The sequence below is a fragment of the Uloborus diversus genome, chromosome 8, assembly GCF_026930045.1.
Source record: "Uloborus diversus isolate 005 chromosome 8, Udiv.v.3.1, whole genome shotgun sequence".
Taxonomy (NCBI): Eukaryota; Metazoa; Arthropoda; class Arachnida; order Araneae; family Uloboridae; genus Uloborus; species Uloborus diversus.
Window position 1 is genome coordinate 113,709,433 of NC_072738.1, and position 15,117 is coordinate 113,724,549.

General features: G+C 27.3%; 1 protein-coding gene across 1 annotated transcript in view; it reads right to left on the minus strand.

Annotated features, from left to right (window-relative positions):
- Positions 1–455: 455 nt before the first annotated feature.
- Positions 456–15,117, minus strand: part of LOC129228547 (pancreatic lipase-related protein 2-like) — a 69,177-nt gene continuing 54,515 nt past the window's right edge. The window contains exon 7 of the mRNA XM_054863229.1: positions 456–541. Within this exon, the coding sequence (XP_054719204.1) occupies positions 456–541 (86 nt within the window). The remainder of the gene's footprint in view (positions 542–15,117) is intronic.

Genomic DNA, 15,117 nt, shown 5'->3' on the forward strand with positions numbered 1-15,117 from the left:
ATATGTTCCCAAAACCATTTAGCATTATTTTCTTTAATATACTTTTTTTCTCATAATGAGTTTCGATTCTTTGCATTACTCTTTGTATTAGAGAGCCCGCAGAAAACCAATAAATAAAATAAATAATAAGTGTTCACTCGTATTCAGATACAATCACAATATTTGAACTGCTGAAACGAACAATTTTCCAAAAACTGCTAAAATGGTTTCAGTGTCCCCTAAAACGGGTAGATCCGCCGAAACTCAAAGCCTTTCGAGCGTTATGTTGTTTTATTCATCCCTGGGTAGCTGAATGTTTTGCATTCTTCGCATACTGGTTCTCTGATTTCAGTTTTGTTTGAGTAAGCAGAAAGAAAAAGTACCATACATAAACCATAGTGTAGCGATGTGAGTAATACAATGACTCGAGGCGGATACAAACCAGACATGTTTATTTGACTACGGACGATCACACACTACGCGGGAGGTAACTGCCGACTGTGTAGAGACACAACTGTCACATGTTCAATAGGCACAAGTGTGACGTATGCGACATCTTCCCCTGTAAAAATAAAAAAAAACACAGAACATACAATATTACAAGAAACAATTAAAGAGAGTTTATAAGTCCAGTCTATTAGGTGGCCTGACAATGCGGCCCGATTTGGTTTCGACAAGTTTGGGAGAAGGTTTGGAGAGTTTTGTTGGTGAGGTGTGTCTTAGAGCTGGTGAAGTTACTGGAGGTGGGGGCAATGAATGGACTTCTGCAGGTGACTTGTCGAACTTAAAGTCAACAAAACTTTTCTGGGAAACAGGAAGGTCTGCTAATGTTGGGGCGACTTGAATAGTGTTTCGCCGGAATACTTGCTCTCCACTTTTAATGATAGCGGATCTTGGATTGACCATTTTTTCTACCTCTCCTCCGATCCATCTTTTATGATCTTTTTGCACTCTGACGTGATCACCAGGACTGCTTGTATAAGCGGAATCTTTTGTACGTCGATTAGCGAATTTTTCATCCGTGCTGCTTCCGGTAATGCAGACGCATTTTCAACAACTTTTGGCATTAGAGCTTCTTTAGTAGTGGGCAGAAGTGATCTGGTTTTTCTGCTCATTAAGCGTTGATTGGTGGACATGAGATTGTTTTCTCTTGGGGTGTTACGGATATTTACCAGAGCTAAAGCAATGTCTGTGTTATTTTTATAACGTTTTTGAAGAACAGTTTTTGCTGCTTGAACAGCTCTTTCTGCTAAGCCATTCGATTGACCATGATATGGACTGGAGGTTTCTCTTTTATATCCCAGTCTTTTAGAAATGCTTTGAAAGGTCTGGAAGAAAATTGGGGTCCATTATCTGATTCCAAGACTTCGGGAATTCCGTGTACAGAAAACCACCTTTTTAAAACTTTTATGCAGTCATAAGAAGTAGGACTTTTCAATTTTTGAAAGTCGTAGAACCCGGAATAACTATCTGAGATAGCAAAATATATTTTTTTATTAAACTCGAAAAGATCTGAACAAACCCTTTGAAATGGGTATTCAGGTATAGGTGTTTTGACATTAATAGCACAACTAATTGCGTGTTATATACTATAACAGTCTCTTGCAGGGTGGCGACAGGAACCGGAAAAAAAAGTTCCCTGACTTTTCCCTGATTAAGTTCACTAAATTTCCCTGATTTATGTTACCGATGATAATGGTTTCCTTTCTTTGCCCTACCCGAAAAGCATTGCATATTAAATAAAATGCAGTGTTTAGAGCGGTTTAAGCTGTTAATAAAGAATATATTTTGAAAAGATGCACTTTTTTTTGTTAAAAATAGTATATATAGTTAAAAATAGTAATAGTATAAATTATTGACAGAAAGAGAAAAATTGTAGGCAATCTAAAACAAATACTTTACTTCCAGGAACCAGTTAATATAAGAATTCTAAGAAATTATTAAAACCACTCCTAAAGACATATCTAATCATGATAAAACTAAAAAAATTAAATGGAAATAATCTTGAACAGAATTTTCAAGCAGTATAATTGTTGCTGCAAAAATAACAAGTGACAGTTAAAATATAGAAGTTATGTAGTTTTACTTACGGAAATAATACTGCCGTGTGCAGTTAAACGCCAGCATCTGCAGAAATAAGTTTTTGAAATATTTTAAGAAATGTGGTGGACTCAGTACTAACAATGGGAAAATGTTGGAAGTTTTTTGGCGCCTCTTTTTCAGCGGAAACCAAATAAGTAAGTATGTACAATAAAGATAACGTACAATAGATGATAAAAATGCAGAACAAATGAAAAATGTGCAGTTACTGCCCTTTACTTGCACCCGGCAGAATAGACATATCTATGTAAAAGAAATTGAAATCTTTCAACAACCAGTCATATTGAGCTATTCTCTAATCAAGAACTTAGTTTTTGATGAATGAATACAGCATTTGAACTAGTAAAAAGTAATAAAAATATTTACTCATGTACACAACTCAATTTAAAATAATTTCATTAGTTGTGGAAAAAAAATAGTAACAAACATTGAAATTCAAAAACAATCATTAGTTTCGAAATATATATGAATATAGTTTAAAAATAAAAGAGTTTTAAAGTCCGAAAAATAAAAACCCTTCGTGTTATCTGAAGTGACAGCGAATAATACCATGGCAAAAAGAAAAAAAAAAGATTTTCAGTCAAAATTCAATTTTAGCAATTAGGTTAAAAACGCCAAGTTTTAGTCAAGTTAGTTCAAGTCTCCTTGGCCTGCATTCCGGGGAATATGCAGGCCAAGGAAGAAGCTGTACCTGCTGCGAATAAAGGAAGGATTTGACAGTCCTGGCGACATATGGACCGGCATTATCCTGCTGGAATACAGCACCTGGCAATCCTTGCAGGAAAGGAATAGTTTGGGGTTGTAAGCTTCATTTATGTATCGGGTACTGTTCAAATTGCACACATTGCGTTGCAATTGCAATCGTCCGTGATATGCTATGGCACCCCAGATCATAAGTTCGGGTGTTTGTCCACTGTGGCGTTTCGATAATGCACTACGGAATGTGACGTTCACCGGCATAGTGCCAGACACGAAATTTGGCCATCATGGTGCCAAAAATTGAAGTAGGATTCGTCACAAAAGACGACCTGCTGCCAGTCAGCCCAAGAGCTCCTACACACATTGGCACTTTGTAGTCGCAGGCGGCGATAGTTTTGCTTAAACGGAAAAGGGCTTAATTTAAAAACAAAAAGAGAGGGGGGGGGGGGAGAACTGCATTAATTTATTCAACATAACTCATACATAATAAATTTCATAAATCATTATGCACTTCAACTAAAAAATGGATTATATTAATTTTTTGATTCTAATATTTAAAATCATAAAGTAAAAGAGCTAAATTTCAAAACAGGAATGGAGAGGGGCAGAATTGTATTATAAATCATAAAATTCAAAAATCATGTTGAATTTCAATTCAAAAATGGATTATATTTCTTTCTTGGTATTATTATTTGAATTTATGAAAGTTAATAAGCTGAATTTCAAAACAGGAACAGTGTGGGCAGAACCGCAATAAACATCATAAACCATAAAATTCATAAAGAATGTTGCACATCAATTAAAAAATGGAATATATTTATTTCTTAATACTAATATTTAAACTTCTTAAAAATAAAAGAGCTAAATTTAAAAACAAGAATTTCAATTCAAAAATGGATTATATTTCTTTCTTGGGGGGGGAACAGTGTAGGCAGAACTGCATTCATTTATTCAACATAACTTATAAATAATAAATTTCATAAATCATTATGCACTTCAACAAAAAAATGGATTATATTAATTTTTTGATTCTAATATTTAAAATCATAAAGTAAAAGAGCTAAATTTCATAACAGGAATGGAGGGGGGCAGAACTGTATTATAAATCCTAAAATTCAAAAATCATGTTGAATTTCAATTCAAAAATGGATTATATTTCTTTCTTGATATTAATATTTGAATTTAAGAAAGTTAATAAGCTGAATTTCAAAACAGGAACAGTGTAGAACCAAAACAGCAATAAACATCATAAACCATAAAATTCATAAAGAATGTTGCACATCAATTAAAAAATGGATTATATTTATTTCTTAATACTAATATTTAAGTTCTTAAAAATAAAAGAGCTAAATTTAAAAACAAGAGGGGGGGGGGGCAGAACTGCATTCATTTATTCAACATAACTTATAAATAATGAATTTCATAAATCATTATGCACTTCAACAAAAAAATGGATTATATTAATTTTTTGATTCTAATATTTAAAATCATAAAGTAAAAGAGCTAAATTTCATAACAGGAATGGAGGGGGGCAGAACTGTATTATAAATCCTAAAATTCAAAAATCATGTTGAATTTCAATTCAAAAATGGATTATATTTCTTTCTTGATATTAATATTTGAATTTAAGAAAGTTAATAAGCTGAATTTCAAAACAGGAACAGTGTGGGCAGAACCGCAATAAACATCATAAACCATAAAATTCATAAAGAATGTTGCACATCAATTAAAAAATGAATTATATTTATTTCTTAATACTAATATTTAAGTTCTTCAAAATAAAAGAGCTAAATTTAAAAACAAGAGGGGGGGGGGGGGCAGAACTGCATTCATTTATTCAACATAACTTATAAATAATAAATTTCATAAATCATTATGCACTTCAACAAAAAAATGGATTATATTAATTTTTTGATTCTAATATTTAAAATCATAAAGTAAAAGAGCTAAATTTCACAACAGGAATGGAGGGGGGCAGAACTGTATTATAAATCCTAAAATTCAAAAATCATGTTGAATTTCAATTCAAAAATGGATTATATTTCTTTCTTGATATTAATATTTGAATTTAAGAAAGTTAATAAGCTGAATTTCAAAACAGGAACAGTGTAGGCAAAACCGCAATAAGCATCATAAACCATAAAATTCATAAAGAATGTTGCACATCAATTAAAAATGAATTATATTTATTTCTTAATACTAATATTTAAGTTCTTCAAAATAAAAGAGCTAAATTTAAAAACAAGAGGGGGGGGGGGGCAGAACTGCATTCATTTATTCAACATAACTTATAAATAATAAATTTCATAAATCATTATGCACTTCAACAAAAAAATGGATTATATTAATTTTTTGATTCTAATATTTAAAATCATAAAGTAAAAGAGCTAAATTTCATAACAGGAATGGAGGGGGGCAGAACTGTATTATAAATCCTAAAATTCAAAAATCATGTTGAATTTCAATTCAAAAATGGATTATATTTCTTTCTTGATATTAATATTTGAATTTAAGAAAGTTAATAAGCTGAATTTCAAAACAGGAACAGTGTAGGCAGAACCGCAATAAGCATCATAAACCATAAAATTCATAAAGAATGTTGCACATCAATTAAAAAATGGATTATATTTATTTCTTAATACTAATATTTAAGTTCTTAAAAATAAAAGAGCTAAATTTAAAAACAAGAGGGGGGGGGGCAGAACTGCATTCATTTATTCAACATAACTTATAAATAATGAATTTCATAAATCATTATGCACTTCAACAAAAAAATGGATTATATTAATTTTTTGATTCTAATATTTAAAATCATAAAGTAAAAGAGCTAAATTTCATAACAGGAATGGAGGGGGGCAGAACTGTATTATAAATCCTAAAATTCAAAAATCATGTCGAATTTCAATTCAAAAATGGATTATATTTCTTTCTTGATATTAATATTTGAATTTAAGAAAGTTAATAAGCTGAATTTAAAAACAGGAAAAGTGTGGGCAGAACCGCAATAAACATCATAATCCATAAAATTCATAAAGAATGTTGCACATCAATTAAAAAATGGATTATATTTATTTCTTCATACTAATATTTAAGTTCTTCAAAATAAAAGAGCTAAATTTAAAAACAAGAGGGGGGGGGGGGCAGAACTGCATTCATTTATTCAACATAACTTATAAATAATGAATTTCATAAATCATTATGCACTTCAACAAAAAAATGGATTATATTAATTTTTTGATTCTAATATTTAAAATCATAAAGTAAAAGAGCTAAATTTCATAACAGGAATGGAGGGGGGCAGAACTGTATTATAAATCCTAAAATTCAAAAATCATGTTGAATTTCAATTCAAAAATGGATTATATTTCTTTCTTGATATTAATATTTGAATTTAAGAAAGTTAATAAGCTGAATTTCAAAACAGGAACAGTGTAGGCAAAACCGCAATAAGCATCATAAACCATAAAATTCATAAAGAATGTTGCACATCAATTAAAAAATGAATTATATTTATTTCTTAATACTAATATTTAAGTTCTTAAAAATAAAAGAGCTAAATTTAAAAACAAGAGGGGGGGGGGGGCAGAACTGCATTCATTTATTCAACATAACTTATAAATAATAAATTTCATAAATCATTATGCACTTCAACAAAAAAATGGATTATATTAATTTTTTGATTCTAATATTTAAAATCATAAAGTAAAAGAGCTAAATTTCATAACAGGAATGGAGGGGGGCAGAACTGTATTATAAATCCTAAAATTCAAAAATCATGTTGAATTTCAATTCAAAAATGGATTATATTTCTTTCTTGATATTAATATTTGAATTTAAGAAAGTTAATAAGCTGAATTTCAAAACAGGAACAGTGTAGGCAAAACCGCAATAAGCATCATAAACCATAAAATTCATAAAGAATGTTGCACATCAATTAAAAATGAATTATATTTATTTCTTAATACTAATATTTAAGTTCTTCAAAATAAAAGAGCTAAATTTAAAAACAAGAGGGGGGGGGGGGGGCAGAACTGCATTCATTTATTCAACATAACTTATAAATAATAAATTTCATAAATCATTATGCACTTCAACAAAAAAATGGATTATATTAATTTTTTGATTCTAATATTTAAAATCATAAAGTAAAAGAGCTAAATTTCATAACAGGAATGGAGGGGGGCAGAACTGTATTATAAATCCTAAAATTCAAAAATCATGTTGAATTTCAATTCAAAAATGGATTATATTTCTTTCTTGATATTAATATTTGAATTTAAGAAAGTTAATAAGCTGAATTTCAAAACAGGAAAAGTGTGGGCAGAACCGCAATAAACATCATAATCCATAAAATTCATAAAGAATGTTGCACATCAATTAAAAAATGGATTATATTTATTTCTTCATACTAATATTTAAGTTCTTCAAAATAAAAGAGCTAAATTTAAAAACAAGAGGGGGGGGGGGGGGGGGGCAGAACTGCATTCATTTATTCAACATAACTTATAAATAATAAATTTCATAAATCATTATGCACTTCAACAAAAAAATGGATTATATTAATTTTTTGATTCTAATATTTAAAATCATAAAGTAAAAGAGCTAAATTTCATAACAGGAATGGAGGGGGGCAGAACTGTATTATAAATCCTAAAATTCAAAAATCATGTTGAATTTCAATTCAAAAATGGATTATATTTCTTTCTTGATATTAATATTTGAATTTAAGAAAGTTAATAAGCTGAATTTCAAAACAGGAACAGTGTAGGCAAAACCGCAATAAGCATCATAAACCATAAAATTCATAAAGAATGTTGCACATCAATTAAAAAATGAATTATATTTATTTCTTAATACTAATATTTAAGTTCTTAAAAATAAAAGAGCTAAATTTAAAAACAAGAGGGGGGGGGGGGGGCAGAACTGCATTCATTTATTCAACATAACTTATAAATAATAAATTTCATAAATCATTATGCACTTCAACAAAAAAATGGATTATATTAATTTTTTGATTCTAATATTTAAAATCATAAAGTAAAAGAGCTAAATTTCATAACAGGAATGGAGGGGGGCAGAACTGTATTATAAATCCTAAAATTCAAAAATCATGTTGAATTTCAATTCAAAAATGGATTATATTTCTTTCTTGATATTAATATTTGAATTTAAGAAAGTTAATAAGCTGAATTTCAAAACAGGAACAGTGTAGGCAAAACCGCAATAAGCATCATAAACCATAAAATTCATAAAGAATGTTGCACATCAATTAAAAAATGAATTATATTTATTTCTTAATACTAATATTTAAGTTCTTAAAAATAAAAGAGCTAAATTTAAAAACAAGAGGGGGGGGGGGCAGAACTGCATTCATTTATTCAACATAACTTATAAATAATAAATTTCATAAATCATTATGCACTTCAACAAAAAAATGGATTATATTAATTTTTTGATTCTAATATTTAAAATCATAAAGTAAAAGAGCTAAATTTCATAACAGGAATGGAGGGGGGCAGAACTGTATTATAAATCCTAAAATTCAAAAATCATGTTGAATTTCAATTCAAAAATGGATTATATTTCTTTCTTGATATTAATATTTGAATTTAAGAAAGTTAATAAGCTGAATTTCAAAACAGGAACAGTGTAGGCAAAACCGCAATAAGCATCATAAACCATAAAATTCATAAAGAATGTTGCACATCAATTAAAAAATGAATTATATTTATTTCTTAATACTAATATTTAAGTTCTTAAAAATAAAAGAGCTAAATTTAAAAACAAGAGGGGGGGGGGGCAGAACTGCATTCATTTATTCAACATAACTTATAAATAATAAATTTCATAAATCATTATGCACTTCAACAAAAAAATGGATTATATTAATTTTTTGATTCTAATATTTAAAATCATAAAGTAAAAGAGCTAAATTTCATAACAGGAATGGAGGGGGGCAGAACTGTATTATAAATCCTAAAATTCAAAAATCATGTTGAATTTCAATTCAAAAATGGATTATATTTCTTTCTTGATATTAATATTTGAATTTAAGAAAGTTAATAAGCTGAATTTCAAAACAGGAACAGTGTGGGCAGAACCGCAATAAACATCATAAACCATAAAATTCATAAAGAATGTTGCACATCAATTAAAAAATGGATTATATTTATTTCTTCATACTAATATTTAAGTTCTTAAAAATAAAAGAGCTAAATTTAAAAACAAGAGGGGGGGGGGGGGGGGGGGGCAGAACTGCATTCATTTATTCAACATAACTTATAAATAATAAATTTCATAAATCATTATGCACTTCAACAAAAAAATGGATTATATTAATTTTTTGATTCTAATATTTAAAATCATAAAGTAAAAGAGCTAAATTTCATAACAGGAATGGAGGGGGGCAGAACTGTATTATAAATCCTAAAATTCAAAAATCATGTTGAATTTCAATTCAAAAATGGATTATATTTCTTTCTTGATATTAATATTTGAATTTAAGAAAGTTAATAAGCTGAATTTCAAAACAGGAACAGTGTAGGCAAAACCGCAATAAGCATCATAAACCATAAAATTCATAAAGAATGTTGCACATCAATTAAAAAATGAATTATATTTATTTCTTAATACTAATATTTAAGTTCTTAAAAATAAAAGAGCTAAATTTAAAAACAAGAGGGGGGGGGGCAGAACTGCATTCATTTATTCAACATAACTTATAAATAATAAATTTCATAAATCATTATGCACTTCAACAAAAAAATGGATTATATTAATTTTTTGATTCTAATATTTAAAATCATAAAGTAAAAGAGCTAAATTTCATAACAGGAATGGAGGGGGGCAGAACTGTATTATAAATCCTAAAATTCAAAAATCATGTTGAATTTCAATTCAAAAATGGATTATATTTCTTTCTTGATATTAATATTTGAATTTAAGAAAGTTAATAAGCTGAATTTCAAAACAGGAACAGTGTGGGCAGAACCGCAATAAACATCATAAACCATAAAATTCATAAAGAATGTTGCACATCAATTAAAAAATGGAATTATATTTATTTCTTAATACTAATATTTAAGTTCTTAAAAATAAAAGAGCTAAATTTAAAAACAAGAGGGGGGGGGGCAGAACTGCATTCATTTATTCAACATAACTTATAAATAATAAATTTCATAAATCATTATGCACTTCAACAAAAAAATGGATTATATTAATTTTTTGATTCTAATATTTAAAATCATAAAGTAAAAGAGCTAAATTTCATAACAGGAATGGAGGGGGGCAGAACTGTATTATAAATCCTAAAATTCAAAAATCATGTTGAATTTCAATTCAAAAATGGATTATATTTCTTTCTTGATATTAATATTTGAATTTAAGAAAGTTAATAAGCTGAATTTCAAAACAGGAAAAGTGTGGGCAGAACCGCAATAAACATCATAAACCATAAAATTCATAAAGAATGTTGCACATCAATTAAAAAATGAATTATATTTATTTCTTAATACTAATATTTAAGTTCTTCAAAATAAAAGAGCTAAATTTAAAAACAAGAGGGGGGGGGGGGCAGAACTGCATTCATTTATTCAACATAACTTATAAATAATAAATTTCATAAATCATTATGCACTTCAACAAAAAAATGGATTATATTAATTTTTTGATTCTAATATTTAAAATCATAAAGTAAAAGAGCTAAATTTCATAACAGGAATGGAGGGGGGCAGAACTGTATTATAAATCCTAAAATTCAAAAATCATGTTGAATTTCAATTCAAAAATGGATTATATTTCTTTCTTGATATTAATATTTGAATTTAAGAAAGTTAATAAGCTGAATTTCAAAACAGGAACAGTGTGGGCAGAACCGCAATAAACATCATAAACCATAAAATTCATAAAGAATGTTGCACATCAATTAAAAAATGAATTATATTTATTTCTTAATACTAATATTTAAGTTCTTAAAAATAAAAGAGCTAAATTTAAAAACAAGAGGGGGGGGGGCAGAACTGCATTCATTTATTCAACATAACTTATAAATAATAAATTTCATAAATCATTATGCACTTCAACAAAAAAATGGATTATATTAATTTTTTGATTCTAATATTTAAAATCATAAAGTAAAAGAGCTAAATTTCATAACAGGAATGGAGGGGGGCAGAACTGTATTATAAATCCTAAAATTCAAAAATCATGTTGAATTTCAATTCAAAAATGGATTATATTTCTTTCTTGATATTAATATTTGAATTTAAGAAAGTTAATAAGCTGAATTTCAAAACAGGAACAGTGTAGGCAAAACCGCAATAAGCATCATAAACCATAAAATTCATAAAGAATGTTGCACATCAATTAAAAAATGAATTATATTTATTTCTTAATACTAATATTTAAGTTCTTAAAAATAAAAGAGCTAAATTTAAAAACAAGAGGGGGGGGGGCAGAACTGCATTCATTTATTCAACATAACTTATAAATAATAAATTTCATAAATCATTATGCACTTCAACAAAAAAATGGATTATATTAATTTTTTGATTCTAATATTTAAAATCATAAAGTAAAAGAGCTAAATTTCATAACAGGAATGGAGGGGGGCAGAACTGTATTATAAATCCTAAAATTCAAAAATCATGTTGAATTTCAATTCAAAAATGGATTATATTTCTTTCTTGATATTAATATTTGAATTTAAGAAAGTTAATAAGCTGAATTTCAAAACAGGAACAGTGTAGGCAAAACCGCAATAAACATCATAAACCATAAAATTCATAAAGAATGTTGCACATCAATTAAAAAATGAATTATATTTATTTCTTAATACTAATATTTAAGTTCTTAAAAATAAAAGAGCTAAATTTAAAAACAAGAGGGGGGGGGGCAGAACTGCATTCATTTATTCAACATAACTTATAAATAATAAATTTCATAAATCATTATGCACTTCAACAAAAAAATGGATTATATTAATTTTTTGATTCTAATATTTAAAATCATAAAGTAAAAGAGCTAAATTTCATAACAGGAATGGAGGGGGGCAGAACTGTATTATAAATCCTAAAATTCAAAAATCATGTTGAATTTCAATTCAAAAATGGATTATATTTCTTTCTTGATATTAATATTTGAATTTAAGAAAGTTAATAAGCTGAATTTCAAAACAGGAACAGTGTGGGCAGAACCGCAATAAACATCATAAACCATAAAATTCATAAAGAATGTTGCACATCAATTAAAAAATGGATTATATTTATTTCTTAATACTAATATTTAAGTTCTTAAAAATAAAAGAGCTAAATTTAAAAACAAGAGGGGGGGGGGGGGCAGAACTGCATTCATTTATTCAACATAACTTATAAATAATAAATTTCATAAATCATTATGCACTTCAACAAAAAAATGGATTATATTAATTTTTTGATTCTAATATTTAAAATCATAAAGTAAAAGAGCTAAATTTCATAACAGGAATGGAGGGGGGCAGAACTGTATTATAAATCCTAAAATTCAAAAATCATGTTGAATTTCAATTCAAAAATGGATTATATTTCTTTCTTGATATTAATATTTGAATTTAAGAAAGTTAATAAGCTGAATTTCAAAACAGGAACAGTGTGGGCAGAACCGCAATAAACATCATAAACCATAAAATTCATAAAGAATGTTGCACATCAATTAAAAAATGGATTATATTTATTTCTTAATACTAATATTTAAGTTCTTAAAAATAAAAGAGCTAAATTTAAAAACAAGAGGGGGGGGGGGCAGAACTGCATTCATTTATTCAACATAACTTATAAATAATAAATTTCATAAATCATTATGCACTTCAACAAAAAAATGGATTATATTAATTTTTTGATTCTAATATTTAAAATCATAAAGTAAAAGAGCTAAATTTCATAACAGGAATGGAGGGGGGCAGAACTGTATTATAAATCCTAAAATTCAAAAATCATGTCGAATTTCAATTCAAAAATGGATTATATTTCTTTCTTGATATTAATATTTGAATTTAAGAAAGTTAATAAGCTGAATTTAAAAACAGGAAAAGTGTGGGCAGAACCGCAATAAACATCATAATCCATAAAATTCATAAAGAATGTTGCACATCAATTAAAAAATGGATTATATTTATTTCTTCATACTAATATTTAAGTTCTTCAAAATAAAAGAGCTAAATTTAAAAACAAGAGGGGGGGGGGGCAGAACTGCATTCATTTATTCAACATAACTTATAAATAATAAATTTCATAAATCATTATGCACTTCAACAAAAAAATGGATTATATTAATTTTTTGATTCTAATATTTAAAATCATAAAGTAAAAGAGCTAAATTTCATAACAGGAATGGAGGGGGGCAGAACTGTATTATAAATCCTAAAATTCAAAAATCATGTTGAATTTCAATTCAAAAATGGATTATATTTCTTTCTTGATATTAATATTTGAATTTAAGAAAGTTAATAAGCTGAATTTCAAAACAGGAACAGTGTGGGCAGAACCGCAATAAACATCATAAACCATAAAATTCATAAAGAATGTTGCACATCAATTAAAAAATGGATTATATTTATTTCTTAATACTAATATTTAAGTTCTTAAAAATAAAAGAGCTAAATTTAAAAACAAGAGGGGGGGGGGGCAGAACTGCATTCATTTATTCAACATAACTTATAAATAATAAATTTCATAAATCATTATGCACTTCAACAAAAAAATGGATTATATTAATTTTTTGATTCTAATATTTAAAATCATAAAGTAAAAGAGCTAAATTTCATAACAGGAATGGAGGGGGGCAGAACTGTATTATAAATCCTAAAATTCAAAAATCATGTCGAATTTCAATTCAAAAATGGATTATATTTCTTTCTTGATATTAATATTTGAATTTAAGAAAGTTAATAAGCTGAATTTAAAAACAGGAAAAGTGTGGGCAGAACCGCAATAAACATCATAATCCATAAAATTCATAAAGAATGTTGCACATCAATTAAAAAATGAATTATATTTATTTCTTAATACTAATATTTAAGTTCTTAAAAATAAAAGAGCTAAATTTAAAAACAAGAGGGGGGGGGGGCAGAACTGCATTCATTTATTCAACATAACTTATAAATAATAAATTTCATAAATCATTATGCACTTCAACAAAAAAATGGATTATATTAATTTTTTGATTCTAATATTTAAAATCATAAAGTAAAAGAGCTAAATTTCATAACAGGAATGGAGGGGGGCAGAACTGTATTATAAATCCTAAAATTCAAAAATCATGTCGAATTTCAATTCAAAAATGGATTATATTTCTTTCTTGATATTAATATTTGAATTTAAGAAAGTTAATAAGCTGAATTTAAAAACAGGAAAAGTGTGGGCAGAACCGCAATAAACATCATAAACCATAAAATTCATAAAGAATGTTGCACATCAATTAAAAAATGGATTATATTTATTTCTTCATACTAATATTTAAGTTCTTAAAAATAAAAGAGCTAAATTTAAAAACAAGAGGGGGGGGGGGGGGGCAGAACTGCATTCATTTATTCAACATAACTTATAAATAATAAATTTCATAAATCATTATGCACTTCAACAAAAAAATGGATTATATTAATTTTTTGATTCTAATATTTAAAATCATAAAGTAAAAGAGCTAAATTTCATAACAGGAATGGAGGGGGGCAGAACTGTATTATAAATCCTAAAATTCAAAAATCATGTTGAATTTCAATTCAAAAATGGATTATATTTCTTTCTTGATATTAATATTTGAATTTAAGAAAGTTAATAAGCTGAATTTCAAAACAGGAACAGTGTGGGCAGAACCGCAATAAACATCATAAACCATAAAATTCATAAAGAATGTTGCACATCAATTAAAAAATGGATTATATTTATTTCTTAATACTAATATTTAAGTTCTTAAAAATAAAAGAGCTAAATTTAAAAACAAGAGGGGGGGGGGCAGAACTGCATTCATTTATTCAACATAACTTATAAATAATAAATTTCATAAATCATTATGCACTTCAACAAAAAAATGGATTATATTAATTTTTTGATTCTAATATTTAAAATCATAAAGTAAAAGAGCTAAATTTCATAACAGGAATGGAGGGGGGCAGAACTGTATTATAAATCCTAAAATTCAAAAATCATGTCGAATTTCAATTCAAAAATGGATTATATTTCTTTCTTGATATTAATATTTGAATTTAAGAAAGTTAATAAGCTGAATTTAAAAACAGGAAAAGTGTGGGCAGAACCGCAATAAACATCATAATCCATAAAATTCATAAAGAATGTTGCACATCAATTA